This window comes from Typopeltis vanoorti, chromosome 1 (genome assembly GCF_054136105.1).
Source record: "Typopeltis vanoorti isolate ZY-2024b chromosome 1, IOZ_Tvanoo_1.0, whole genome shotgun sequence".
In the NCBI taxonomy this organism is placed as follows: Eukaryota; Metazoa; Arthropoda; class Arachnida; order Uropygi; family Thelyphonidae; genus Typopeltis; species Typopeltis vanoorti.
Window position 1 is genome coordinate 67,382,037 of NC_143549.1, and position 27,041 is coordinate 67,409,077.

The window sequence follows — 27,041 nt, forward strand, 5'->3', positions numbered from 1 at the left end:
TAATTCCAAATGAGGAAATGAACAATGAAACTTATTTGTACCTATATAGTCCCAAAGAAGATTCTTCTGATGAAGAAATGGAGGAATTTTTGAGTCATTAGAACAGAAAGGTGGCAAAATGTTCTGGAGGTTATTGAAAAAACTTAGAAATGTAGGATAGGGTACTGTGAATGGAATCAAACATGATAAAGGTGACATGAAAACTGAAGACAAGGATATTTTAGAAGTATGAAGTAATTACTTGTTACAATAATTACTATAAATTACTTCATAGTAATTATTATTATTATTTTTTATTATTATTATTATTATTCAGGCCTCCAAGGAGTCAAAAGACTCATCGAGGGGAGGTCCCCCCCCTGAGAAACACAAAGTCTATCATACCACTCTTTAAACTCACTGACCGTTCTCGCTCCCACCACTCCATCAGGCAATGCATTCCACGGCTCAACCACCCTCCATACAAAGAAACCACTCCTTACCCTCTTGCTCACAGTTTCCTTTCGTAACTTCCAGAGATGGCCTCTTGTCATCACTCCTTCCCGCTGTTCAACCAAGCGAAAGAACTCCCCAGTGTTAACCCTGTAACCACCTCTTAACAGTTTAAAAGTCTCAATCATATCACCTCTCCTTCTTCTATCCACCAAACTCTGCAGTCCACATTCTCTCAGCTGATCCTCATAACTATCTTTGTACAGTCCTGAAACCATCTTTGTCACCCGTCTTTGTATCCTTTCCACAGTTAATTTATCCCCTTCAAATCCTGGGGACCAAATCTGAGAACAATAGTCCAAGTGTGGTCTGATCAGAGACTTATACAACGGAATGATAACCCTCTTATCTCTGCAGGTCAGTGTCCTTCTCATAATAGCAGCAATCCTCTGTGTTACCTTCACCACCTTTGCAATATGTCCCCTAAACTTCAGGTTTCTATCAATCATCAACCCCAGATCTCTTGTCTCCCCTACTTCCTCCAGTATAACTCCTCCCATAGAGTATGCAGCATCCCATCGATGTTTCCCAAACCTCAAGACCTTACATTTTGCTGTATTAAACTGACACCCCCATTCATTTGCCCATCTATCTAGCTTATTTAAATCCTCTTGCAGGGCTACCACATCTGCACTATTACTAATAATCCTTCCCAGCTTCGCATCATCCATAAACAACTGAATATCCCCCTGCAATCCACTGGCTATGTCATTGATATAAAGGTTAAACAATATAGGTCCTAGTACTGAGCCCTGTGGGACCCCACTTGTAACCCTCTGCCTCCTGGAAACTGCTCCACCATACACAACTCTCTGATACCTATCAGACAGCTAATCCTGAATCCAGTTGACCAATCTGACATCCAGACCCAACTTAAATATCAGCTTATCATGTGGCACCCTGTCAAATGCCTTCGCCAAGTCTAAGAAAATTGCAGTATATGCCTTTCCCTCATCTAATGTTCTTGTAACTTTATTATAAAAGGCTAGCATATTGCTAAAACAAGAGCGTCCTTTCACAAATCCATGTTGATTCTCACAGATAACATTACCCTCATCTGCCCAATGCTGTATACGGTCACTACTTTCTCCAAGATCTTAACAACTACTGATGACACACAGACTGGCCTATAATTAGACACTTCCAGTCTGTTACCACCCTTATGCAATGGCACTATCTTACCTTCCTTCCATTCCCTGGGCACCTTTGCCAAAGCCAGACTTTCATTGAAAAGCCATGTTAAAGGCACTGTCAATTCCCTAGCACATTCTCTCAAAACTCGTGGTGAAATACCATCCAGTCCCACAGCTTTACTGACATCCAGAGTACTCAGTATCTGAAACACACTCTCCTCCTGTACCTCCAGACCTCGAACCAGTCCTATCCCTCTAGCATTAAAACTGACTCCTCTAGGATGAAATACTCCAATAAAGTGTTCATTGAACAATTCCACTATGTCCTCTGCATCAGTCACTCTATTCCCATTTTTATCCCACAATATCATTCTTCCACAGTCATTTCTCCTCCTACTGGCCACATAGCTAAAAAATTCCCTAGGATTTTCTTTGGATCTTAGGGCCAATCTCCTCTCATATTCCAGTTTCGCTTTCCTTACCACACTAGTCACTCTTCTGGCCTGTGTCTTATATTCCTCATGCATCTCTTCACCTGTCTCCTTATATCTCTTCCATAGCCTCTTTTTCGCATGCAATTCCTGTTTAATATTGTTTGTCATCCACTTTACTCCAAATTGCGTCCTCTTCTTCACTCGTGGTATACAACTTACCATTGCTGATAACAAATATTCTTTCACAATTTCCCACGCACTAGTGATATCCCGGCCTTCCAATTCCTCCCTCCATGAAACTTCCCGAAGTTGACGTCTAAGACTATTATAATCACCTGCCTTATGATTCCACATAAGTTCCCGTCTCTTTGATACTCCTGCATGTCTATTCATTTTCCAAGTCAACACCATATGGTCACTCTCTCCAACTGGTGGGAGAGACGTCAACTCAGTTATTATCAACTCTTCTGATGCTATAACCAAATCCAAAACTTTTGAACCTCTTGTTCCCTCTGTTACATGTTGCCTAAGACATTTGTCCCTCAAGAATTCTAGAAATTCCATTCCCCTATTGCTACATGCATCTTCCTCTCTCCAATTTATACTACTGAAGTTAAAATCTCCCATAACAATCATTCTTCTTGCACTTGCCAAACTTAGCTGTCTAAACATCTCCTGGTCCCCATCCTCTGTGCTCCTGGGTCTGTAGCAACACCCCCACTAAATATTCTGTCTTGCCTACCTCTACCTCACACCATACGCTCTCAAAATCATTTGTCTCACTTCCTTCCAAATTCTCCACTCTTAGAGGACATAGGTCATCACTTATCATAAGCAGTACCTCACCACCACGCTTTCCCCTCCTATCCTGATGAAAAATGCTATAACAACAGCGACTTCTATTCCTGTTGTTATATCCCCTTCTGTCAACCACGTCTCAGTGATCGCAATAATTTTTGGCCAGGCTGATGCTATCTGCGCCACCAATTCCTCTCCCTTATTCCGGATACTCCTGGCATTAGTATAAAGCATATAAATGCCATTGTTTCTATACCCAGCATTATCCCTTCTAGACTCCACTGGGCTCAATGTTACCTGACATTGTCTCCCTTCTTCCAAGTATCCATTCCCACAAGACGCCACCCCTGCTATCATCCTCCCTTGGACACACTGACTCGTTCAGAACAGCAATCTCTCCAGATGCCTACGTCCTTCCTCATTCAAATGTAAACGGTCTCTCGCATACAATTCCTCTCTTTCCTCAAACGCACTCCAAGCATCCACATATACCAGTCCTCTCTTGTCACACATTCTCGCTATTATGCCATTCAATATCACCGCTCTTCTGCTCAGCTCATCATTATCATACCTATGCAACACGCACACTATTTTTCCTCTCTCTCTCTTCTTCTGTACAGTCTCAAGCAAAAATCTCATATCTCTCGCTGCCCGACTTACATTACCACTCAAGTCATTCGTTCCTACCATCACAATCATCTCATCCACCCTTTCACCTCTCTTAATTGCCATAGCCACCCTTTCTATTGTTCCTCCTGGCAAACACTCCTCATGCATCCTATCTTGAACACCACGGATCATTGAGTCGCCATACATTATACCTCTTACCATTCCCTCGCTCCTATTGTTTCCATTCTCTCCTCTTCTTTCATTCCCATACCTCTCTCTTCTACTGTTTCCATTCTCTCCTCTTCTGGCACTCCCATACATCTCTCTCATTCCCTCTCTCCTACTGCTTCCATTTTCTCCACTTCTAGCACTTCCATATCCCTCTCTCATTCTGTCTCTCCTACTACTGTTTCCATCCTCTCGTCTTCTAGCACTTCCATATCTCTCTCTCATTCCATCTCTCCTACCGTTTTCTCTCCTACCGTTTCCATTCTCTCCTCTTCTAGCACTTCCATATCTCTCTCATTCCGTCTCTCCTACTGTTTCCATCCTCTCGTCTGCTATGTACTTATTTCCTCCAACTGCCTGCATTTTGCGCACATACGCTCTCCACTCTCTTTAACAAGCCACATATGTAATTCCCGAGACGCATACATGCCGCAAGTACTGCATGCCACAAAGTCCCTTATGATATTGCTAATAATTGAGTTCTTAAATGGCGGAGGACTTGGCGTTACGCCACTTGCGACTGCTGCTGAATCCACCACCATTCCTTACTGCCGAGTAGCGTAATCTTTAATAATTATTCAATTAATAAATAAGAGGGAAAAAAAAGTACAAACATCAGAACATTTAAGTACTAAATATAATTAAATAAAATGAAATATAACTAAATACAGTAACTTAGCTTCGTTTTGTCTTCCACCATTACGCGTTCGATTCCGACAGTACCAAAATATATTATATCGCGACAGCAACTAACTTCCAAAAAACGACCACTGAAGTACACTCGTATTCAGAGAAACAATTTAGCACTCAAAAACGTAGAAAAACGGGGAAAAAAGCGGACTATTCACCGATTAAAAATCACTTTCTTCTGCACAGCTCAAATTCTTAGTAATTCCATAGTAATTACTGTAACAAGTAACAGTAATTACTATGAAGAAATTACTGTTACTTGTTTCATGTAACAGCCTTTCAAAGACTGTTACATGAAACAAGTAGTGATAGAACCACAGTAGAAAACTTTCAAGAGGAATGCCAACAGGAAGTTGAAAAGCTGTCAAAAATTTGAAAGGCAGCTGGAGTAGATGATATTCGATCAGGAATGCTTAAGTATGAAGGTATAAATGTTTTGCAGTTGCTACATTGCATAATTCAGAAGGCCTATCAGAAGGTCTATATACTTCATGTAGTGCTGTCAGATGATTGGAACCTAGCTCCCATAGTACCCATCTATAAAAAAGGAAATAAAGCTGAACGTGAGATTTACAGAGGAATTTCTCTACTAAGTTTTCCAATTAAGATTTACGAGTGCACCTGAGAAAAAATGTCAAAGAGAAACTAGCTACATTCAGGCCAAAAGGTCAGGATCAGATTTTCACTTCATGACAAATAATTAAGAAATCATAAGAATATAACAAGGATCTGTACTTAAGTTTGTAGAACTGGAAAAGGCATATGACAAAGTGCCCAGGGAACAGCATTTCAAACTTCTATAATTATATGGAATAAATGGAACATTATACAGAGCAATAAGTAGTCTATATTTATGCAGTCAGAATTCAGGAAAATATAGGACAATGGTTTGATGTAAAATCAGGTCTATGACAAGGATGCAAATTATCTTCACTCTTATTCATTATCTATATGAATCACATTATGAAAGAAAGTGGCATTAAACCTGATATTAGAATTGGAGATATAAAACTTATCTCTTTTCTTTATGCAGATAATGTTATATTCCTAACTCATCTAGTATGAGTTTCTAGGATTCTTGAACTAAATTGAATAACAGCTGTAACAAATTTGGCATGAAAATCAGCAATAAAAAGACCATTCAAACATTCGAATGGTTTTTTCGACATTCTTGATACTCAAAACTATAAAAATAGACAGAAACACAGAAAACTTCAGCTGTATTCTGAATGGAGAACTTGTAGAACACGTAAAATATTCCAGCTATTTAAGAACATTTTTACTAGAGATCGCAAAGTAAATCTTGAAGTAGAGAACAGAAAAAGCAAATCTGGTATGGTGGGGAGCCAGTTGAATAAATTTATGTGGAATAAGTGAGAAATTAGCCAAAACAACAACTAGCAGTATATAATTTTTCTCTATATGCTCTCAGTGTATCTGTTAACCTACTTGCTAAGAACTTTTAGCATGATTTTTTTTTCTTTTCCAGTACTGCCTCTAACACATTGGGTATAAGAATTCTGATTCTTTATATCTTTGCAAACAGCTTCTTCACATGCTTCCCTGTATGAATTAATCAATGTTTTCTTCAGATTTTAATCATTCAAACCAGTTTTAAGTTATGGCTCTGAGAGTTGGGTTAGAAATAAAGCACTTAATCAAAAATTAAAGATCCCAGATATGAGAGGTCTGAGAAAAATTAGGGGCCTGAACATTTTCAAATGGCAGAATCATATTAAAAATGAAGACATTAGGAAAGAACTTAGCACTGTTTATATTCAAGAATGTGTGAACAGGGCTAATATAAGGTGGTATGGTCACTTAAAATAGGAGAGGAAAGGGTACTAAAACAGGTGTTTGATGACAGGACAGCAGGATAAAAGGCCCAGAGGAAGACAGAATCACTCAGAAGTGTCTTAGAAGAACGAAATGTTAGATACAACAATGTTGGAATGCTGACAAGTAATAGACTAATTTGGAGAAAAATTGTTAATAAGAGATTCATGTAGTGCTGTCATAGTCTGCACACCTCTTGAGGGTGCATATATAGAAATTGATGATTATTCTTACCAAATTCTTCCTTTAACATTTCTTTAGCTACTTTCATACATAACTTAGCTTTTTAAAAGTTTTTTCACTTGGTTATACTATAAATTAAAGATGCCAAGAATTTATATTCGTGGTTTAATCCTTTATCCAAGTATCACCATCATCACAAACCATGGGCTCACTGCCTATTGGTGTCTGCGATGCCTCCTTCACTATCTTCTTCCACCTTTCTTTGTCCAGTGCACAGTGTCACAGTTTCTGTACACTCATTCCACACCAGTCCTTTATGTCATCTATCCATTCTCTGTATAGTCTACTTCTTCTGTTCAAACCATGCATAATACCAAACATGAATGTCTTCCAGTCCTCATTCATTCTGCAGATGTGTCCAAATAACTGCAGCTTCCATTTTAAAATCTTCTGCATTAGATTCCCCTTTGGTTGTATCTTCCGATAGAGCTCTTCATTTGCAACTTTCTGTATCCATCCTATTCTTAGAATCTTTTTGTAACAAGTTCTTTCAAATGCCAAAATTCTCTTTCTTGATTATTTATTACCCACGTTTCAGATCCATACAGTACACCACTAAAGATGCATGTTTCCAGTACGCTTAGTTTTGTTTGCAGGTGTTATCCATGGCCTTCAGATTTGTTCTTTCCTTTGCGAGTCTGGTCTTTATTTCTTTTTTACAGTCCAAATCATATGTCATTTTACTTCCCAAATATGTGAATTCTTCTACATTTTCTATATCAATTCCATCTACTTGTATTTTTGTTTCGTGTTCTTCTCACCAAATACCATTGTCTTTATTTTTTCCATGTTCATAACAAGTCCAAATCTTTTCCCTTCCTCATTTAACAGTTTCAATGCTTTTTGTAGTTCTCTTTTGCTTTCTTCAATAATAACAATGTCATCTGCAAATCTCAGATTGTTAATTCTCATCCCATGCACTGATATTCCTTTTTGCATCTTCCTTCATTTTATCCATTGCTCTTTCTAAATGTGCGATGAAAATGTTTGGTGATATTGAGCCCCCCCCCCCCCCCCCCTGTTTAGTACCTCTGCCTGTTCTAAACCACTTCCCCAAATCATCATCTATTCTAACTGCTGCAAACTGCATTCTTATAAATATATTTTAATAGCTATATTAATTTTCTGTCAATTCCATAGGATTCTAGCACTGCTAATGTCACTTTCTGGTCGATACTGTCAAATGCCTTATGAAAATCAACAAAGCAAATATATATGTTTTTGTTTTTTTTCCTAACTTTCTCTGCTATTAACCGCATTGTCACAATCTGTTGAATTGTAGTTCTGTCTTTCCTAAATCCTGCTTGCTCGTCTGCAAGGTATGCTTCCAATTGTGTTCTCAATCTTTCTGTCAATATCATCATCATCTTACCAAGATGACTTGTCAAGGCAATTGTTCTTTAATTTTTACATTCTAGCTTATTTCTTTTCTTGTATAATGTCACTAATATCGATTTCACCCACTCATCTGGCATTTTCCCTTCTTTCCATACCATATTACACAGTTGGTGCATTTCTGTAACCATACTTTCGCCACCATATTTAATCATTTCTCCAATGATGTTATCATTACCAGGACTCTTGTTGTGTTTTAGCCCTCCTATTTCTTTTTCTACTTCTCCTCTTAAAATGTCCATATCATACTCATTACATGATGGTGATATCTGCTTCAATTCTTCAGTCAGTTACCCAATGCTATCTAAATCTAGTTTTTCTTTATATAACTCACTACAGTATCTTGTCCACTGCTGTACAATTTTATCTTTACTCATCAATACTTTGCTTTTTACATCATTAATTGTGGTCTGTTTTGGTTGCCACCTTCTATTAATAGTTCTAATCATTTTGTACACCTCCTTAGTTTTATGCTCTCCATAGTGCTGTTCTGTATTATTGCATTGGGCTTCTAACCATTTCATCTTATCCATTCTGACTGCTTTTTCACCTATTACACTTTCTTGTATATTGCTCCTCTATTTGTTCTGATATATCCTTTCTTATCTTCAACATTCTTTTCTCCTGTACTAACTTCAGTGTTTTTTGCCTAATCCACTTCTTCTTGATCTTCTCTTCTTCTGGTACTGTTTCTTCAACTGCATCTTCTATCACCTTCATTACTCCTTTCACTCTCAGATTCGAATTTTTTTTTCTTTGTCCACACTTTTAAGTTTCTCTTCTAACACTGTTCTGTACCTTCTTCCTATTTCTGCTTCACTTATTCGTGCTGTATCTCTTCTATTCTGATGATGGGGGTTTATATTTTCTTTTTAATTTCAGCTTGATGTTTGCAATCACTAAACTGTGATCTGAGTCTATATCCGCTCCTTGAAAAGTTTGACACTGCTGTACTGATGTTATCCATCATCTTTTAAGCATAATCATATCAATCATGTTCTTGGTTTTCCCATCATTTGATTGCTGCATCCATTTTCTATAGTCCTTTTGTTGGAATCTTGTGTTACAGATCATCATCTCGTGGTCCACAGCAAATTCTAACATTTTTTCACCTTGTTCATTTCTTTCTTTGAAACCATATTTTCCCATAACACTTTCCCAACCATCATTATCTATTCTGACTTTGGCATTCCAATCTCCTTCAATAATTAGTACATCTTGCTTTGGTATTGTTTCTATTGTCGCTGTCAGATCTTTGTAAAATAGGTCAATATCCTCATCTGTGCTGTCAGATGTGGGTGCATATATCTGGACTATTGATATATTAAATGGTTTTGCTTGAAATCTTGCTACTATGATTCATTCATTGACTGGTTTGCATCCTAGCAATGCCTCTCTAGCTCTTTTGTTAAGAAGGAAGCCAACTCCTGCTTTGTGCTTGGTGTCATGCCCAGACCATATGACTTCACATTCATTTATCTCTCCTGATGATGTCCATTGCTTCTCTTCCAGTCCTAATATATCACACCGATATCTATTCATTTCATCACAAAGTAGTTCTAGTTTTCCTGACATCCAAAGCATCTGTACATTCCATGTTTCTACTGATAATAGTTCTGTTAGTTTCAGTTTCCTTTTGGTATCCCACTTTTCGATCCAACCCCGATAGCTCGATTGGTATCACAGACCTTGTTCATCTGGGCGATGTCCGAGCCGGAATATTTTGGCTGTTGATCCTATAGGCATCAGATAACAATCTTGTTTTTTCTTTATGGTCAGAGCATCGACACTCATCTGATGACCCTCCTCCTTTATGCAGGTTTGGGACTGGCATGAAACCCCTAAGGATCCCATGGCAGAGTTTTATCCAAGTATAATAATTATTATAAACAGACCTCCAAGAGACTCATCCTGGAAGGTCCCAATGAAATATTTATGGGTCGTGGAAAATAATAATATATATATATATAAACCAACTTTTAATCCACTTGACATAGTGGAAAGATCTTTGAAAACATGTAGATACAAATCTGTCTGAAGTATCTTCACCTACTGGGCTACTTGTATAAAGACAACTGATATGAAGTCATTAGTTTCTATATATAAGTAGCCCAGTTGTGAAGCTACTTCACTTGCAAAATTTGTTTATTATGCATTTCTTGGCATCGTTAACTTAGTTTTCTTACATTTTTCTCTACATGCTCTCAGTATACCTCTTAATACCTCTTAACCTACTTGCTAAGAACTTTTAATATGGTTTTTTTCTTTTCCAGTACTGCCTCTAATGCACTGGGTAAGAGAATTATGATTTTTTCCATCTTTGTAAACAGCTTCTCCACATGCCACCCTGTATGGATCAATCAATGTTTTCTTCAGATTTTAGCTGTCTAATGTTTGGTTTTTTGACCTGATAATATTTGGATATTTGAGTTTACAGTTCAAATCTGAAAGATGTTTGACTAATTTTTTAAAACTTTCTTACATATTTTCTTCTCACTGTGTTACTCATAATTTTCATCCTCATGACATGATGAAATGATAATCATTCCCATTTCAAATTTCCTGACCCTTGCATCTGAATCAGCATGTCTTCACCCCATCTGAATCTTCACATCAGTATGGAACATGGTCAGTAATGACCAATCCATGTCTTGAACAAAAATCTGGCAAGTACCAATATTATGAACTTTGCTTTTTTTTATTCATATTTTCCCAAAACATTTCTCCATGTGTGATATTCATTTTACACTCTGTTGTTTTCTTCAGTTCATCTAGAACAAATTTTCCTTATGTTAGATGCCCTCCCTAATGATTTAAAAAAATTCCTCTACTTCTTCTTCCATTGTAGAACCTTCTGCAGATCATGAGTACAAATAAGTCTCATTGTCCAATTTCTCATTTTGAATTTGCCCACATACTCTATTTGAAACTGACTGCCATTCAAGAATTTCATCTTCATGATGAATGCTATAGCTACTTCTTCCTGTCCTTGATCACTAAAATCTTATAGTTGCTATATAGTAGCATCTCACATGTTTCAGTTACCTCTGTTTTATAACACCAATTATGTCAACACAGAAATTCTCTAATTCTTCAACTAACACTTGTATTTTTCTTTAATATACCTCATGATGATGATGATGGTGTCAATCTTCAATTCTGCTGAGGCTGAATTGGTTCCAGCAACTGACCTTTCACTCTTTGCTTTCTGATTTTCTGAGGAAAACAGCAGGGCATTGTTTAACCCAGCAACAGCACAGCTGGCATGATGTTTTATCACATTTATTCATCACTATTAGTGCAGTTTAAGCCAACACAATACAAAATACAATTTGGTCAGCTAAATCCCAAATTATCCTAACCTCATTCAGCATTCAAGCAGATACCTACCAACAGGATGCAACATGAAAAGGTGAAAATTCAGCATTACATCAGAAGTCCCAGTTGGTTCTCCACATTCCTTATAGGCGACATGGAGGTCTCTTCTCAGTTATCCAGCTTTGATCCTCAAGTACCCTCCACTGTTTATATATTAATTATTTTTCAACTGTTTTATATACATATTGTGATATTTCATTTGTGGCTGTTTCAATCACAGGTAGTTTCTGTACATTTGCTTAGCTCTAAGTTTTTTTTTATCTATGCTATCATGTAAAATCTCTTGATAATAATAAATAATTCCGTACTTTATTATTATCAGTATATATTGGATGGTGTATAGTTTGGAAGAAAGTTTCATAAAATATTCTTCCAAATTTTCTATTATTGCATTAATTCCATGAGTCTGAACAGCTGGGACTTACAAAACTCTATTAAACATCAGATCCTTTGGAAGAAGATTAAGGTACTTCACCAAAGTGAAAGACCTTAATCTTTTGACAGCTGAACAAAAGTCATGAGAATCAGATATGACATGAGGATTGAAAATAATGATATCCTAGATGTCTGGAGTAATTACTTTGAAGAACTGTTAAATTAAACAAATAGTAACAGAACTGTAGTAGAAAGAAAATTTTCCTATATCAATACTTGATGTAGGAAAATCCATCAAAAAGCTTGAAATGTAGAAGGGCAGCTCGAATGGATGTTATCTGACCAAAAATGCTTAAGTGTGGAAATGTAAAAGTTTTGCAGTATCTACACTGCTATCAGAGGGCCTGGTCAGAAGGTTGAATTCCAGATACTTGGAGTACATCTCATAGTTCCCCATCTATAAAAAGGAGAATAAAATTGAATGTGAGAATTACAGAGGAATTTCTCTACTAAGTGTTCCAGATAAGATTCATTCAAGCATACTTGAAAGGAGGTTGAAAAGAAACTTGGAGAAGAACATGTTAGATTTAGGCCAAATAGAGACTGTCAAGATAATATTTTCACTTCATACCAAATAGTTGGAAAATCATGGGAATATGAAAAGGATCTGTACTTAAGTTTTGTAGATCTGGAAAAAGCATGTAACAGGGTACCCAGAAAAAAACTTTTCAAAACACTACAAATTATATGGAGTAAATGAACATTACACAGAGCAATACAGTCTATATTTAAGCTGTCAGTCAGTAGATGACCTGAAGAAAATACAGGAGGATGGTTTGATGTAAGATCAGGTTTAAGACAAGGATGTACATTATCTCTACTCTTATTTATCATCTATATGGATCATATTATGAAAGTGACATTAGGCCTGATATTAGAATTGGAGATATAAAACTTATCTCTTTTCTGATGATGAACTCCTAAACACATCTAGTGCAAATCTCCTGGATTATCTAACCAAACTGAATACAGTTGTAACAAATTTGGCATGAAAATTAGCAATAAAATGACCTATAAAAATGGGTAGGAACATAGAAAACTTCAGCTACATTCTGAATGGAGATCTTATAGAACAAACAAAATATTTCAGCTATTTAGGAACAGTTTTAAGTGAAGATGGCAAGTTGATAACAGAGTGAGCAAAGGTGGTATTGTGGGTGGCCAGCTGAATAAATTTATATGGAATAAGAGAAATTAATAAAAACACAAAACTAGCAGTATACAAAACAGTGTTCAAACTAGTTTTAAGTTTAAGTTATATCTGTGGTCTCTTGTCAAAGACTAGAGACCACAGATATGAGGGTTCTCAGAAAAATTAGAGTGAACAGATGGCATCAATGGTAGAATTCTATTAAAAATGTGATATTAGAAAGGAATTTGACATTGTTATCATTCAAGAATGTGTGAGCAGAGCTAATCTAAGATGGTATGGCCCCTTAAATAGAATGGCTGAGGAAAAGTTTGCAGAACGAGTGTTTTGGATCTCCTTCCATCTTGGCATTGATGCCAAGATGGCAGGAGATCCAAAAGAAGACCAAGGTCCAGGTGGAATGATTCAGTCAGAAATACCTTAGAAGCAAGAAATATTAACATTAAAATATTGGAGTGATCATAAGTAATAGACTATTTGGGAGGAAAACTGCTGATAGGCAATGAATATTAATGTAATCGTAACACGAACACTCCTTAAGGGTAAAATCAGGAAATTGACGATGAGAATGACAGAAAAGGAAAGCTGCTGGGTGGCTGGCAGAGCTGGAGAGAAGCTGAATTGGTGGTTCAAGACAGAAGTAACTGGAAGAAGTATCCTCTTCGTATCTCATGGTACGAAGAGGATAAGTAAGTAAGTAGTATAACTCAGTGAATTTTATTCATTATTCGCTACTTATGATATTACTGACAAGCAATAAATGCACAACAACATAAATTACTGATAACTTGTTTATTCTGAAGGTTCAATAAAAGGTCAGTTTCATTTACAGATCTGATTTGTATATGACGAGTGCCAATGGTTTTGAAACACTTAAAACACATTAACAACGAGTTATACATAATTTTGTATAAAAAATGCAGAAAGTAAATTTATGTTAAGGAAGTATCCAGAATTCTGTTATAACTAATGATTTATAATATACTGATCTTGATTATTCAAGATTAGTATAACCTAAGGCAGTTACCATATTATATTTTACTTGAGATTATCTTTTGTAAGTAATCTTAGTAAGCAAACAAAAGCTTCTTCATAAAGTAAAGTAACTAAAATATCTTCACAATTATCTACTTGCATAGAGTTAGAGCAAAATAACCTCATACTGATGTCCTAGGTATTCCATAATGCATAGTACAACTTTCTGTGAAGAATATACAAGATCTGACACAGAAAAAATGAGACTATGCCTGTATCTCTTTTTATTTAACAAGCTGAGAAAATCAACTACAATCTCCTTCAAAATAGTTCCCTTCTGAGTTGATACACAGCTGCATGCAATGTTGCCAATGTTCAAAGCAATTCAGCAGATCATTTTCTTAAAGACTGTTGAGGATTTCCATCGTTTTTGCTTTCACATCTTCTACCGACAAAAAATGGGTTCCTTTGAGCACTGACTTGATCTTTGGGAAGAGGTAAAAGTTGCAGAGAGCCAGGTCTGGCGAATAGGGTGGGTGCTCAAGCAGATGATGTGATTAGCTAAAAACTTCTTCACAGTCAAAGCATTGTGAACTGGCGTGTTGTCTTGATGCAAAATCCAACCATTTCTCCACAATTCTGGTCATTTTCTTCTCACATATTTGCATAATTTCATCAAGACTTCAAGGCAATACTGCTGATTTACTGTCTGGTCACTGGGAATCCCCTCTGCCATTACAATATCCTGGATATCGAAGAAAACAATCAACATGGCCTTGAACTTCGAACAACTCATGCGTGCTTTGTTTGGTCTTGGAGATGTTGCTGACTTCCATTGCATTCATTGTCACTTGGTTTCCGGATCATACATAAATAACCAAGTTTCATCACAAGTAATTACAAATTCAAAAAATCTGGTTCACCCTTAATGCAATGCAAAAGATCCAAACACAGTTCCTTGCAATGTTCTTTTTGTTCATCTGACAACATTTTTGGAACCATTTTTCACAAACCTTTTCATGTTCAATTCTTCCATTAAAATGCAACAAACACTTTCTCCTGTCTGAAAGAACTTGCTCAGCTACAGTTCGAACAAAATCACATCTCGCACGTTTTTAATGTTGTCATTGGTAACTGCTATGTTGGGGGGGGCCTTCGTGATCATCTTTCATGCTTTCTCAGCCTTCAGAAAATCATTTGTGCCATTCAAAAATGCGTGCACGAGACATGCACTCTTCACTGTAAGCCTCAGTCAATAATTGAAAAGTTTCCATCAGGGATTTCTTCAGTTTCACAAGAAACTTGATGTTAACTCGCTATTCACTCTTTCACCCTAACATTTTCTGACCAAGGGTAAGAAAACATCTATATTTGATCACACGTCCACTAGTATTGAGTAAAGCGACAGAGTTGAGCATTGTCTCATGGTGACAGGTTAGAATATGCTCTATAACCATCTCTTTGTCTCTCCCCTCCCACTCTCTGTTCCCAAGCTATTCGTTAGTCGTTTTTTTTTGTGTCGGACCTTGTATTGCCCTGAAATGGAATATGTAGGGCAGGTTGCAGTGAAGCACACTGCTCTCATAATGTATGTGCATAAAGTATCTCACGAGGATACTTCATGCCCAAACTTTTACAGTTTGGGCATGAAGTATTGTATAAATATTGATCAAAACGAGAATATAATTTCTTGTCAGCAGTTATAATACACTATCCAACCGATGATAAACTTGCTACAACTGAGACAAATAGTGGTAGCTGACCATTTATCAGCCTGGTTAGCCAAATGCATAGTGTTCTTCTACCCTGCAACCAAGAGGCTACGGATTCAAATTCTACTGCAAGCATATATGTTTGTGAATGTGTGTAGGCAAGCAAGTCAAGTAGATGAATTTTGTGCATCTCTACAGCAGGATTTCCAGATTATGTAACTTTTAGCCTGTCCACAACATAATATTTAAAACTCTTGGACAATTCACATAAAAAAAAAGTTACTGTGTAATAGCAGGTAAAAAGAAAATGAGGAAAATCAACACTGATATTTTGTCTCCCACCAAAAAAAATAGTGCGATTTACTCTTCTTCATGAGAGTTCTGCAAATGTCAGCAATATTTTTTGCTAATATCTTTAATAAGGTTTGCTAGATGCCATATTGGTAAAATGACCTTTATATTTTTGCGATAAAAACATAAAAGACCCTGGTCAGAACGACTACCAGAGCATCCATTTCTCTACTTTTGAATGTAAAAATTTTCATTGGAAATTATCAAATGTCTTATACAGAACCTTACTATATATTAGCAAAGAGAGAGGATAAGAGTTAATTAATCCAGAAACCTTGCACTCGAAACCAAACACAATACGCTTCCAGATCACTTCAGGTTTTCAAGTGACTTGAAAACTTCTTGGTGGCCTGAATAAACTAAACTTGAGACATTAAAAACATCCATGCCACAGTGGGATTTGAATCCAGAGCCTGTTGAAGACTGGAGATTGTATGTACTTAATTTGCTAGGCTAGCTGGGCAGAGGAGAATTCTGACTGGATAAAATTCCAAATATAGCTTTTTATGGTTAACTAATTAAATGAATATTTAATATAATAAAACCCTCACCTTTGCTCCACATATACCATTACTTTCTCTTAGGGCTTCAGGATACTTATACTGAAAGAATCCAGCTGGTGCATTTCCCAGAAACTGAACTTCAATTTCGTCACCACATGTTTGCTTCAGTATCCTTTCAGCTGTCTAAAAATATTTTTTTGTGATGATATAAGTATACATACATATTGTGTATAACAGGTGAGTGAAAGCATGTAAGATAAGGATAATGTTATATGAGGAAAAGAAAGAAGGCAAGTTGTCACAACAGCAATTTCATATAATTATCAATTTAGCATTGCAAGGATTCGAGGAAAGAAAAGATACTGCAAGGAGTAACTAGTTAGAGGATGGTGACTGAAAACTATGATGCCATGCAAAGCCATAGTGAATTACACCAAGTAGCTTCTTGCCATCACTCATCTATGGACCAAAGTCATGCAAAGGTTTGGTGAAACCTGTGAGGTCAGCAACCTTTTTACTAAAAAGGACATCCCGAATGGCTGGCTTATGACAAAGGCCACTTTACCTTAATTTTGCTGGAGGGGGAAGTTGTAAGCTTAAAGTACATTCAATACATATTTATTTTAATTTATTTATTAATACAAAATTCTACTTACAAACTTAAGAATGTACTGAAAAAAAAACAAAAAAAAAAAAAACATGAATGTGATACTTCGAATTGCAGATATTCAGCTAACTTATTATAATCTGGCATGTAACTGGAATTTCCGGTTTTTTGGCAGTGTTCTAAATGAGAGTTGTTGAGCCATGATCAATACTTGGATTTCAAATACTTCATATTTGAAAAAGTTATAAATCTTTTTCTTTTTACATCATGAAAATTATGGAAACAACTACCATGTTAGAGTAAAACTTTAGTTTAATATAAACCAAAATAAACACTCGACGTTTCGACCTTCCACATTAAGGTCATCATCTGGAGTATACACATATATACGAAGAAACAAGCTGCACTACAATCTACATGGCATACTAAAGTTACTGACCAACTGTTACAACAACTGGCCTGACCTCTGGTGAAAAAAAAAAACAACCTTACTACATCAAAGCTAGAGTCCTATTATTATTATTATCTATTAGGGTTGCAAAATTAAATTAAGCTGCAGAGCAATGCCTTTACAAAAAAAAAAAAAAAAAAATTATTACAACCAATTAGTATGGATAGTGCCCAATAAAAGCTGAAAAATTAATTGTAAGCATGAAAGAAAGGATTCTCATAATCCATGTAGATGTTACTCACAAGCATTGCAATCATTACAGTAAGCTAAAGATACATGTTTCTCGTTTGATTAATCAACTGGCTTTTTTGAGAGATGTAGAGACAGCAATCTTATTCCTGCATTCAGCTAAAAAAGAAATTTACCTCTGTTAAATCACTTATGCACATACAGAGCAAGCAATACTTTAGAGAACAAATTAAAACAGCCCGCAAAAATCTAGCAATGACCCAAAATCAAGTTTTAAATTTACAATCCGAACTCTCTAGTTATATGAATCCAGATATTTCGAATGTGCGTGAAAGAATCACTGATAATTCAGCTAAACATATTCTGGAAAGTAATAAAGAAAAACTTAAAGCTAAATTTCATACTTTAAAACAACGCCGAAATTTGAATTTCAATCATATGAATCTAATCAATCAGGAAAACTCTTCACCAGCAAACAACTCCAACAGTGAACATCAAACAAATGAGATAAGGAGCGACCAACCACATGCAAGCAATAGTCATGTGATCAACCTATCTAGCCACACCTTAAATAATGGTCAACTTGTATTACTTGATAAAAGCCAAAACTTCACAGTAGTACCTAGAACTGTTAATAAACTGAATGCTATATACCACATAGAAAGAGCCATTAAGTCTCTTCCAAATAATATAGCTCATAAAATTCGTTTAGAAACCAGTAATGTTTTGAATAAAAGAAAACCATATGTAGCAATCTTACGAAAACAGAACTAGCAGCAATCAAGTTATTAAAGCTAATCAAGATATAATTATAACAAAATCAAACAAAGGTAATACCACAGTCGTCCTTGACAGATCAACTTACATCCATCAGATGAATCAACTAGTCTCTGATAACAGCTTGTGAACTATAATCCAACTAATAGGATAAAGAAAAAAACTGTGAAATTACTTAAGTCTGTCACTTCTTGGCCATCAGACACTGTTAAAATACTTATACTCCATTATGCCTGTTCTCCCAGAATATATGGCGTTCCCAAGATACAAAAACATAACGTTCCACTTCAGTGGATAGTTGAGGGAATAGACAGTCCTAATTATCACCTAGCCAAGAAATCAGCATCAACACTCAAGGAGTTGGTAGGTCATTCCTCTTCTATATAAAGAAGACACACACACACACACACACACACACACACACACACACACACACACACACACACACACACACACACACACACACACACACACACACACACACACACACAACACTTTATAAACAAAATTAAAAACATAACCCTTGGCAAAGATGATTTATTAGTCAGTTTTGATGTTTCTGCCCTTTTCACAAATGCCCAATCAATGACACAATTCTTCTACAGAACAAATTTCCATCTGACATTATGGCTCTCTTTGTCAACGTACTACGTTCCAGTTACATTGTGTGGCAAAATAAATTTTACCTACAAAAAGAAGGTAAGGTCATGGGCTCAACTCTATTCCCCCTTCCCCAAAACTGCTAACTTTTATATGGAAGCTTTTGAGCATCGTGCTCTTGATTTCTTTACTCTAAAACCTACAGTTTGGCTTAGATACATTGGCGATGTTTTTGTTATCCTTTGTTATCTGGCCTGGTCGCCAAACTTAAATACATTCCTTAGATACTTAAACACAAACAACATGAGTGCACACAATTCACTACTGAAATTGAATATCAGAACTCGCTCCCTTTCCTGGATACATTGGTCACACATCTTCCCTCAGGCAGTCTATCCGTCATCGTTTACCACAAACCTACACATACCGGCCAATATATACATGCTAACTCATATCACCGCAAAAATTTGGAGTCATTAACACCCTCAAAAACAGAGCTATAACAAGTTGCTCTAATGAACAAGCTTTTAAACAAGAATTAAAAATTATTAGCAATACATTTATAAATGGCTAAAGCAAAAATACTATTAATATTTCTTCATAAAATTTCATCAAAAATTAATATAGATTACAGTAAAACCATAGTTATCCCATCCATTAAAGGGTTATCAGAAAAAATTAATAGAATCCTACACCATTATAATCTTAATGCCACTTTTAAACCACCTTTAAAATTAAAAAACATATTCAACTCCTCTAAGGATCCCCCCCCCCTGCATTGGCACGTCGTGGAGTTTACTGCATCTATTGCACCTATAACTTATAACTTACCTTATATTGGAGAAACTGGACATACAATTCCTATCCGTAAAAAAAAACACAAACACATTAAATTTAACAATTTTGGTGAAGCAGGCCTCTCAGATCATGTGCTTAACACCCAACACCAAATTGATTGGAAAAGTACTTGTTCTTTATATCACACAAAAACATGGTATGAACGGAAATTTAAAGAAGCCTGTGAAATTTTGATTAACCACTCTAATCTTAACAATAATGGTGGCATAAAAATCCCAAGAATTTGGATAGCACACATTCAGCCCCCTTAGTTTCCAGCAAGCCCTGACTTTAGGGCTTTAAGCATTTTTTCAACTTTTATTGACCACTATCCATGCCAGTTGGTTGTAATTTATATGTATCCTTATATAAGTAATTTTTTTATTTTTATTTGCTATTTATTAATTTTTTTTCCTTTTTGTAAGCATGTTGCTCTCCAGCTTAATTTAATTTTGTAATCTAATCAATAATAATAGGACTCTAGCTTTGATGTAGTAAGGTTTTTTTTTTCCACCAGAGGTCAGGCCAATAGTTGTAACATTTGGTCAGTAACTTTAGTATGCCATGTGGATTGTAGTGCAGCTTGTTTCTTTGTATACTCCAGATGATGATCTTAATGTGAAAGTTGAAACGTCAGGTGTTTATTTTGGTTTATATTAAACTAAAGTTTTACTCTAACATGTTATGGAAGCAACTACTAGTTGCTTCCATAATTTTCATGATGTATTCTGATCAACCATGTAAGCATGAAGGGAAAGGATTCTTTTTCTTTTTATTTATGTTATCCATCATGGATTATAAAAAAAGAATATATAAAATTATTAGAAACACATCAAATAAACAACTGATTGTCATTTTTTCACTCTAGAAAAGAATTCAAGCTACTAGTCCAGTGCAACAGAAGTGCATAACCCGTAACTGGTGATGTGCGGTTACATGCGCACTAAAAACTTTGAAGGTTGTTCGACACTTCAATATCTGGCACAGTGAAGGGCACTTTGTGTGCATGTGAGCATGTGCACAAAGCATGTAAGCATGTGCATCTTTCCTTGGAATGACTTACAGCTCTAGCCTTTCCTAGCATAAGTACATCATATTGACAGTCTCCTCTATATCTAAAAAAAAAATAGATGTTCTTTTCTATTCAAGACATTACTTCTCACCAGTACAATGCCTAACACAGTATAAATCAGAAATCTGTTTTCACAATATGGGGGTGGTGCACCAAAAACTTCTCTAAAAATCCATGCAGGATCAGATATCTCTCCTTGGAATGACTTACAGCGCTTGCCTCTCCTAGCATAAGTACATCATATTGACAGCCTCCTCTATATCTAAAAAAAATAGATGTTCTTTTCTATTCAAGACATTACTTCTCACCAGTACAATGCCTAACACAGTATAAATCAGAAATCTGCTTTCACAATATGGGGTGGTGCACCAAAAACTTCTCTAAAAATACTCGATGCTGTCTAGAGGAATCCAGTCATTCCATAGATGCAATGTTTCTACTTGGTATGTCTTCTACAAGTCTTTATGGAGAATGTTCTATTGAAGTGGCCAATAACATTTCTCCACTTTCCCTAGAAACCTACATATGAGCAGCTGCTGGTCAACATCAATTCACTCTCAAACCCAAAACATACTGAACCAACTTCTCATTCTCCTCTTTCACATGTGATATCTCTGATGCTCTGGAACAGTCTTCCCCAAAGACTACAACTTCCAGTTGTTAAAAAAACATTAACAGGTTCCTTCCTTTCTTGACCATTTGCCCATACATGACACTGATGTGGTACATATTTTGCAATCACTTGTGTGAAAATGATTAAAAAACATAATATGTGCAACATTATCGCTAGAAGTATGATGAATGCTAGGATACAAAATAAAAAATAGGCAAAATATTTTGCTAATAAGTAAGCAATATAAAGGTATAACAACATTTAAAAAAAGTTATTATTATTGCATAGACCCCTCCATGAAGTGTGAAGACTCAGTGTAGGAGACCCAAACTATCAATACAGTATTGTAAAATCTCGTATAGAAGGATTTTTGAATAAAAATTTCTTCTATACTGATTTTACTTAGGAATTCAAATTAACATAATAGACTTGTAGTTTTAGTTAATATTTAACTTTAATTTTTATGTTCAAAAAGACCAAAAGACAAAGAAAAAAAATGTCTGAACGAATTGTAACAATAAATTGTTAAGACAAAGATATCCCAGATGGGATTAAGAATATGGCCTTAGGCTACCGCACTCACGAAGGTCAAGAATGTATGGGGTTTCCCACCTTAACGCAGCGACCAAACTGGGGGTGGGGGGGGTGGACCTCTATGAATACCCAAGGGAACGAAATCATAAGGGGGCCCAAGGTCAATTGAGCAAGATAAAAGGGGGGAGACATTGAGAAAGCAGGATCACTGAGGTCATCGTCGGAAGTGGTTCTTGCTGTGGTTCGTTGTCATCGAGGGTTTTTCATGAGCCATAGTAGAGGTCAGTTGTCGGCTGGTAGATGGCCACATAAGAAGAGAGGTCGTATCGATGTAGGTGGCAGGATAAGTTCGCCTTCGCCCAAGTTCTGTTCCGGCTCCAGGTTTAAGAAATGTCATGCCGATTCAAGGTTGGGGACCCATCTTCCAGCCAACAGATGCCTGAAGTGCAAGATAACTCGTTTGAGATTGAAGAAAGTCAGTTCTGAAATTTCCTGCCGCTAAGTTTCCTGACGTTCTCAGCAATAGGAAGTGACCTCATCGATCTCGGAAAAAGATACCCGTGTATGTGTAGCCAAGATCGGAATGTAGCAGAGGATAGTGATTTCAAGAATCTACTAATGTGGACTAGATGACTATATACCAAGTAAGGTCTAATATATTGTAGTTTACTAGGAGTGGAAATTGTGACAGAGTTCTCTCTCTCTAAGGTTTTAATGTTAGTATTACTTCAGGACTCATGCTATACTACAATATATTGTAGTTTACTAGGAGTGGAAATTGTGACAGAGTTCTCTCTCTAAGGTTTTAATGTTAGTATTACTTCAGGACTTAGCTAACCATTGTGAATTAACTTGCTCAGTTGTGTGAGATAGGATAGCATTAATATAAGGTGAAATTTTAATATGCTTAATATTGTTTATTAGCTAAGCCTGCCTATTGTATAGCATGCGTAAGTTTGCTCTGTGTATGACAAAGTGATGACTCAAGTATTATGGAACATCAGTTTCATATCCATCCCCATTTGTTTCAGTTTGCATAACAGAGTTCCATGTGGTATCCTGTCAAATGGCTTTCCAAAATCCAGCAGTATCATCATCATGTAGTTATTTCCTTCATCCAACTCAGCTGTCACTCTATTATACTAAGGAATGATCAATCTTTCACAAAGCTGTGCTGCTCCTCATAGAGTATCATATTCTTATCCACCCATTCCTGAATTCATTTTCTGACCAATTTATTCTGTACTTTTTATCACCACCCCTGAAATACTGGTGGGTCTATAATTTGCTCCCACAGACTTAGATTCTCCTTTATGCAAAGGAATCATTTTGCCCTCCTTCCACTTCCCCAAGACTTCATCTGAGCTCTATCATGTCTATATATAAAAGGATAAATTATTTATCAGATAAGTTCTTTGTTTTTATTTTTCTAATCGGAAGATAGTGTAAAACATTAAAAAAAGAATTAAGAACAATCAGAATTATACAGAAAAAAAGGTTACATTTCCTATTATATTTATAAACAAACTGAGCTTTATTTTAAAATTTATTTTTATATATTTTTAACCCAGAAGAAACCACATGAAAACAGAAAATGGAGGAATGATGTTTGGCAGTTGCTGGAACAGTGACCAGAGACAGAATGGATTTAGGTACAACAGCAAATTGACCTTTAGCTAATATACACTAGTCTCAGCATCAGACATTGGGTGTCAAAAATGTTAATAATCCATTTATTAGTAGGAGTGTTGCCAGAAGTAAATTTTTGCTTATTATATAATGATTCATATTTCTGCAACAGTATGTAGAGTGGGTTAATGATTGTTTTGAAACATGGAGAACAATATTCAGCAATTCATTGTTCAGAGTAGCTGAATTCTTTTGTCCAAGATCTGAAACACTGAATATTAGACAATAAATATTTTTTAGCTGCTCAAAGTTTATTCCATATCAAAGGAAAACTTGCACAAGTAAAAATTCCATGAGCTCCAGGTGATGACTGAACAGTCTGTGTAAATCTAGCAAATGTAAGAATAACTTTCATAACATAACATATCATAACATATTTTGAGAAAGGCAATTCAAGCATGAAGCTTACCCTGTAAAACTGATAATTTTCCTAACTTGTCTGTTAAGTTTGGAGATTTCTTCCCCATTAAGGATAATAAGTTTAATCTTTAAAGGTATCTGTGGCAAAACCATATCTTCTCCCTTCTATGTTAGGCCCACTGGCCTGTTACAGAGCTATATTAAGCCCTTATAAGATGTACCCATCCCGTCATTAAGTTGTGGAGGAGTTAATGAAAATAAGGTGACTAGCTCTATGCCTCCCGGTATTTTCTATGGCTGTGGATGTGTGTGTGTTCAGTTTGCCTGCTTGCGGGAGGAAAAAACCCTGCTGTCCACGCCCAAGACCAGCTAACTTGGCTATGTCTGAGAAAGATTCTTAAGCTCCTCATGTCGGCGAAGGGAATCGAACCCAGGACATCCCGCTTTCCCAGGCATATGTTTGCAAAGCACATAGCCACAAGGCTAACCAAATGTTATTATATGGCAAAACCATATAACAACAAAAATTACATGATAACCGCACAGAAATATTTCATATTGAAAATAACAGTACATCATCAGTGTGTAGAAATAGCAAACAAATCAAAGAACAGAAATACAAATTATATAGACAGAAATCAGTTTACCAATTAAAAACGGTTGGTGCATGTTAGAAAGTAATATTAAAAATAAATAATATTAATATATTTTTGATATCTACATAAGATAAGAATCTTCCAAACATGGACATTGGTTCAAGGATACATTGTTGTTGGTCGGTGAATTTATAGTGCTCATGTAAAACTGGTGATTTTTGTCTGTTTTATTGTGTTTTTCCTTAGAAAATTATAGTATATTAGTGTGAATTTTAGTGTTTTTAGTATTTTATAACATTTTTTTTATTAAGATATTTCAACAATAAGTATAAATTTAAAATGGCACCAAAAACGCAAAAGAAAAGTAATGCTAAAAAGAACACTGCAGGCGAGAACAAGAAGGCTAGTCCCACTAACGACTTTTTGGAGTTGTGGAGGAGTTAATGAAAATGAATTAACCTCCAAAATAGCAAAATTAAAGCAGATCATCAGTGTTTAATGAGCATAGGGAGAAAATGAAGCGATAAAATAAGAAACAGCAGAGCATGGAAATAGGTAAGTCAGGAAGTAACGAAAATCAGATAAGTGATATTGTTAATAAAAAGAAAGAAGTTATTTGGTATGGTGACTCTATAATAAAACATGCTATTGATGAGCGAGTTATAACTTCGAGTTTTCCTGGAGCAAAAATTAAGAATATAAAGGAAGCAATTCAAAAACAGAAAATAAAAGTAAATGAAATCGTAATTGTAGTAGGGGACATGAAAGGGTTGCTGGAAGAGGTGAGAAAGTGAAAATCGTCAGTATTTTACCTCGATATGATAAAAATGATTTAAAAAGAAGGGCTATGATGGCAAACGAAACGATGCATAAGCTGTGTACAAGGAATGGATGTAAGTTTTTGGATGTATGGAGTGAGTCTGAAGGAAGATTGGATTTGTATAAGAGGGATGGCCTACACCTGAATGCTTTTGGTATCGGGAATCTAGAAAAACTAATAACTGGTATGAGATCTAACAGAGAGAGTCAGGAAACTAATTTATAAAGGAAGGAATGGTGAGAATGTGAGCGTAAGAGCAACAATGTTATATAACTGTTAATGATGGGAATGGGCTCTGTCATGGAAATGTTGACTAGGAGAGAACGATTTCGACTTTGTGTTCGTCCGGTTTGGACCTATCAAACGTGTGGAAAGATGTCTACATGTATAAGGCACCAGAGAAGAATAACGATCTGCAAGTTTTGATTGTCCAATTGTGTCACGCAGACAAGAGTATACAAAAGAACATACATGAATGCTAGGAGTATCAGAAACAAGGGGGTAGAGTTTATTGCCTTAGTCAATATGTTGGGACCTCAGATTGTAGGCATTAGTGAGACCTGGCTATCAGAATTAGACATACTAACTGGTATCGAGTGTAAAGGATACAGTATTTTTAGGAAGGATAGAAAGTATAGGAGAGGAGGAGGGGGGGGGGGCATGCTGCTAATGATACTGGATGACTTGAATCCAGTTAGAGTTGAGACCTATGATTGTAGTACTACTAACAATATTTCATGTGGCAGTGAGTTTGAAGCCATCTGGTGTGAGGTGGAATCTAACAAGATTAATTTCATAGTGGGGTGTTGTTACGGACCTGGTGGATCAGTTGCTAGTGATGAAGAAATGCATCACCAAATAGAAAAGATGAGAGCGAAAAGAGTAATCATAATGGGAGGCTTTAGTTACCCAAATATTGATTGGGTAGCAGAAGAATCTCATGAGAAGAATGAAAATGCATTTATTGAGCTGTTGCGGGACAACTTCCTCAAGCAGCATGTGACAGAAGGAACTCGAGGTCAAAGAGTGTTAGATTTGATTATAGTGTCAGAGAGCATTTTACTTAAAAACGTAACCATTCTGCCTCTGGTTGGTGACAGTGATCATGCAGTACTCACTTGGGCAATTATATTTATTATAAATGCCCAAGTGATTATAATAAATATAATTAGAACTAACAAACGTTTTTTATGTGGCTCCTACCCACGAAAGGTTTATTCGTGAACTTATAGTACATTCATACTGTGATTTATTTATTGGAGTGGGTGGTCTCACACTGAGTGATGAAATTCATCTCCAACCTAAAGACAATTACGAACATCCACGCCCACAGCAGGATTCAAATTTGTAGCCTGTTGGTTGGAGAATGGATATGCTAACCCATCAGCCAACCAAGCGAAGTTTAGATTATATCATTCAATATCCAACAATAACTAGTCTTATTACAGATTAAGAAACAGCTCTTTTTCTTCTTCTAGCTTCTGTATACAAACTTGCTATTATTTTAATAACTTTCTAATATCATATTCTATGT

General features: G+C 36.1%; 1 protein-coding gene across 2 annotated transcripts in view; it reads right to left on the reverse strand.

Moving 5' to 3' along the window:
- The window catches only part of mRpL46 (mitochondrial ribosomal protein L46), a 77,451-nt gene that overhangs the window by 12,936 nt on the left and 37,474 nt on the right, over positions 1-27,041 (reverse strand). Inside the window, exon 5 of one of the 2 annotated variants that reach the window (XM_090390973.1) lies at positions 16,411-16,545. The exons of the other annotated variant lie outside the window; for it this stretch is intronic. Within the exon in view, the coding sequence (XP_090247099.1) occupies positions 16,411-16,545 (135 nt within the window). The remainder of the gene's footprint in view (positions 1-16,410; positions 16,546-27,041) is intronic. 2 annotated transcript variants of the gene reach the window in all.